At 34.9% G+C, this 5000-nt stretch overlaps 1 protein-coding gene across 1 annotated transcript in view; it reads right to left on the bottom strand.

Annotated features, from left to right (window-relative positions):
* Positions 1–2545: 2545 nt before the first annotated feature.
* LOC137628590 (regulating synaptic membrane exocytosis protein 2-like) overlaps positions 2546–5000 on the bottom strand; it is a 76490-nt gene continuing 74035 nt past the window's right edge. Inside the window, exons 10-11 of the mRNA XM_068359744.1 lie at positions 4826–4991; positions 2546–2665 (exon numbers count right to left, since the gene is read on the bottom strand). Coding sequence (XP_068215845.1) covers positions 2546–2665; positions 4826–4991 — 286 coding nt within the window. The remainder of the gene's footprint in view (positions 2666–4825; positions 4992–5000) is intronic.

The raw sequence follows: 5000 nt of genomic DNA on the forward strand, positions 1-5000 counted from the left end.
TAATAACCGAGTACAAAATATTTAATATATATATATATATAGATATATATATATATATATATATACATATATATATATACATATATATATAGATAGATAGATAGATATATAGATATAATGTATATATATACATATATATATATATATATATATAAATTTTCTCCATCTTAATATATAAATGTAATTTATATATATATATATATATATATATATATTTAGAAACGTAAATGCCTGAATATATCTTTAATAGAAAGAGTATAATTTCTTAATTTCTAAATAATTCTACAAAACTACAGAGAAATATTAAGAAATGTTTGAAACTTCAATCCAAACATTTTTTTCTTCTCAATAATATTTTGAAACAAATAAAGAGAAAGATAATATAATAGTTTGAAGTCAAAAGGAATCAATAGCAAAAAAATTCTGCATTTTTCCTCGGTCGGCTTGGGAACACATAGGAAGGTAGCGAGATTCGCATGTTAAAAGGGACGTGGAGGACTGTAGACGGATTGAATTACATAGAGAAGGAAAAGAAATAGAAAGATCGTTATAATAATGACGCGAAATGATAATTAAAAGACCCTAATTAGGTTTTACTCTAATTTAGAAAAAATACCAATAATGATATTGACAAAACACTAAAAATATAGAATAGGAATTCTTAAAGAATATAAAACATAGGGAAGACGAATTGAATATAAAACCTATTTTAAACCCAGAAAGAAAACATAATTCGAACCTACGACGGGAGAAGCATGGCATCATCTTATTTCGAGTTTACTTCATATAAGAGGAATATGTTTACTTTAGTTCCCCATCTAGAACTCGGAGGAAATCACAGAAAACGGCGAATAGATAGCAAAATCACAGAAAACGGCGACTTACAAAATTGGGGTTAAACGAGAATACATAGCAAAATGGAAGTAAGGAAGCGGGTATTAAGGCAAAGGTAGAAGGAAAGAGAGGGTATAGCTAGGTGGTAGCAATGCCTACGGTGCTCCACGTGAGGAGCACTGACAGCTGACTTTTCATAGGGGGTTAAAAGAGAAAAGATAGCAAAATGGAAGTAAGGAAGCGGGTATTAAGGCAAAGGTAGAAGGAAAAAGAGGGTATGGCTAGGTGGTAGCAATGCTTACGGTGCACCACGTGAGGAGCACTGACAACTGACTTTTCATAGAGGGTTAAAAGAGAAAAGATAGCAAAATGGAAGTAAGGAAGCGGCTATTAAGGCAAAGGTAGAAGGAAAGAGAGGGTATGGCTAGGTGGTAGCAATGCTTACGGTGCTCCACGTGAGGAGCACTGACAGCTGACTTTTCATAAAGGGTTAGAAGAGAAAAGATAGCAAAATGGAAGTAAGGAAGCGGGTATTAAGGCAAAGGTAGAAGGAAAGAGAGGGTATAGCTAGGTGGTAGCAATGCCTACGGTGCTCCACGTGAGGAGCACTGACAGCTGACTTTTCATAAAGGGTTAGAAGAGAAAAGATAGCAAAATGGAAGTAAGGAAGCGGGTATTAAGGCAAAGGTAGAAGGAAAGAGAGGGTATAGCTAGGTGGTAGCAATGCCTACGGTGCTCCACGTGAGGAGCACTGACAGCTGACTTTTCATAGGGGGTTAAAAGAGAAAAGATAGCAAAATGGAAGTAAGGAAGCGGCTATTAAGGCAAAGGTAGAAGGAAAGAGAGGGTATAGCTAGGTGGTAGCAATGCCTACGGTGCTCCACGTGAGGAGCACTGACAGCTGACTTTTCATAAAGGGTTAGAAGAGAAAAGATAGCAAAATGGAAGTAAGGAAGCGGGTATTAAGGCAAAGGTAGAAGGAAAGAGAGGGTATAGCTAGGTGGTAGCAATGCCTACGGTGCTCCACGTGAGGAGCACTGACAGCTGACTTTTCATAAAGGGTTAGAAGAGAAAAGATAGCAAAATGGAAGTAAGGAAGCGGGTATTAAGGCAAAGGTAGAAGGAAAGAGAGGGTATAGCTAGGTGGTAGCAATGCCTACGGTGCTCCACGTGAGGAGCACTGACAGCTGACTTTTCATAAAGGGTTAGAAGAGAAAAGATAGCAAAATGGAAGTAAGGAAGCGGGTATTAAGGCAAAGGTAGAAGGAAAGAGAGGGTATAGCTAGGTGGTAGCAATGCCTACGGTGCTCCACGTGAGGAGCACTGACAACTGACTTTTCATAGAGGGTTAAAAGAGAAAAGATAGCAAAATGGAAGTAAAGAAGAGGGTATTAAGGCAAAGGTAGAAGGAAAAAGAGGGTATGGCTAGGTGGTAGCATTGCCTACGGTGCACCCCGTGAGGAGCACTGACAACTGACTTTTCATAGAGGGTTAAAAGAGAAAAGATAGCAAAATGGAAGTAAAGAAGAGGGTATTAAGGTAAAGGTAGAAGGAAAGAGAGGGTATAGCTAGGTGGTAGCAATGCCTACGGTGCACCACGTGAGGAGCACTGACAACTGACTTTTCATAGAGGGTTAAAAGAGAAAAGATAGCAAAATGGAAGTAAGGAAGCGGGTATTAAGGCAAAGGTAGAAGGAAAAAGAGGGTATGGCTAGGTGGTAGCAATGCCTACGGTGCACCACGTGAGGAGCACTGACAACTGACTTTTCATAGAGGACATTTTTATATGAACGTAAGCTATCGCATGAAAAACATTAAGATCATTGCCAAACTTGAAATATGGGTTTTAATCGAATTTAATATAAATTGATTGATAGATTTGTGCAAAATGACGTCAAATGTATACACTGTTATTCTGTAAATTTTAGGTGATCTATAGGTCTATGTTTTGTATATATTAAAGGTTATGGCTAATAATTTCTGTATTCATACTAGATATTTCAGCAAAGAATAGCAACTTTTACAAAACACAAACAAGTAAAAAAGCCCAATAAAACATGAAAACACAGATAAAAACTAACAATAAAAATACGAAAATTTATGGAATGGTGAAAAGTAATTAAGGTTGATTCCAAAGTTTCAGGGGACCTAGATATAAACAATGTCTAGACCGACCTATTCTGAAATTGCTAATCTGTACATATTGGAGGTGGATTACGTAGTGTTACTGATTATTATTATTATTATTTATTATTATTATTATTATTATTATTATTATTACTTGCTAAGCTACAACCCTAGTTGGAAAAGCAGGATCCTATAAGCCCAAGGGCTCCAACAGGAAAATAGCCCAGTAAGGAAAGGAAACTTGGAAAAATAAAATATCTCAAGAAAAGTAACATTAAAATAAATATTTCTTATATAAACGATAAAAACTTTAACAAAACAAGAAGAAAAATTAGATAGAATAGTTTGCCCGAGTGTACCCTCAAGCAAGAGAACTCTAACCCAAGGCAGTGGAAGACTATGGTACAGAGGCTTTAGCACTACCCAAGACTAGAGAACAATGCTTCGATTTTGGAGTGTCCTTCTCCTAGAAGAGCTTCTTACCATAGATAAAGATTCTCTTCCTACCTGAGGAAGTATGTCTTCTCTCATATTAACCCTAAATTTTGTTACGTTGAATATGTGGATATTATTACACAAGTAAAATCTGACACTCAGATGTAAGAGGTCAAAATTTTTTGGACACTAAAATAACAATCAAATAACAATCTTCCCCACCTGTGTTAGATTTTAAGGCCATTCGCAGCCCATATGGTTTGGGTATGTATGCCCATATAAAGAGGCATATAATTCCACTCTATGCCTTAAATACAATACAGATTTAATGGATAGGAAATTAATTCAGTTTTAAATTTGAATCTTAAGAAAACATAATCAGCTTTGTTAATTTAAATCTTGAAAAAGCATACTCAGCTTTGTTAAAAATCGGTTTTTATGTGACTACTTAAACTTTAAAAATTCAGTCTGTCAATTTTAGGTTTGTGAATCTAACCTTGCCAAGTTCTGGTTATATTCATTTTAACTATTTAATCTGGGTTATTTCTTCTAGCTTTCTCCTATAATATTATTATTACACGCTAGGATATAACACTCACTGGAAAAGCAAGATGCTATAAGCCCAAGGGCTCCAAGAGGGAAATATAGTCCAGTGAGGAAAGTAAACAAGGAAATAAATAAACTATAAGAGAATAATAAAAAACCAAATATAATATTTGAAAGAGTAAAAGCATTAAATTAGATCCTTCGCATATAAACTATAAAAGCTTCAAAGAACAACAGGTAGAGAATTTAAGATAAAATAGTATGCCTGAGAGTACCCATTAGCGAGAGAACTATAACCCAAGAAAGTGGAAGGTCATGGTACAGAGGCTGTAATAAATTCTCTGGTAAAATTTCCTTTATTACCATGAAATTAAATTTTCATAATATAAAAAAAAACTTAAATTCACTTTTAACAATGTCAAAAAAAAAATAGATAAATGATAAAAACCTTAAATTCACTTTCAACAGTGTCAAAAAAAAATAATAAATAATAAAAACCTTAAATTCACTTTCAACAATGACAAAAAAAAAAGAATAAATAATAAAAACCTAAAATTCACTTTCAACAATGTCAAAATAAATAAATAAATAAATAAATAAATAAATAAACCTTAAATTCCCTTTCAAAAAAAAAAAAAAAAAAAAAAAAAAAAAAAAAAAAACCATAAGCCTTCCAGTACATATAATACAGAACCAAATGTTTACCAATACTTCCTATATGCTACGACGATCAAAATGAACTTCATAGCTATGACACATATTTTCAAATCAATAATGATGTAATTCTCTACCTTCCCCCAACCTTAACCATCCTCGTAACCACTCGCATCCCGCACAAACACACAAACACACACACACACAAACACAGGAGAAAAGTACTCACCTCCCCAAGGAAATCATTGGCACCATATCTGTCGTAGTCCCAGACAGTAATCTCCAGGGATCTCGTCTTCAGCTCCGCCCGGCGTAGAGGACAGTAAACGAAAGTCTGGTTCCACCTCGGGTCCAGGCTGTTGCCAATAGCTTTCGTTCGACGCTTGGATTTCTCACTGGGAAGA

The sequence above is a fragment of the Palaemon carinicauda genome, chromosome 36, assembly GCF_036898095.1.
Source record: "Palaemon carinicauda isolate YSFRI2023 chromosome 36, ASM3689809v2, whole genome shotgun sequence".
Lineage (NCBI taxonomy): Eukaryota > Metazoa > Arthropoda > Malacostraca > Decapoda > Palaemonidae > Palaemon > Palaemon carinicauda.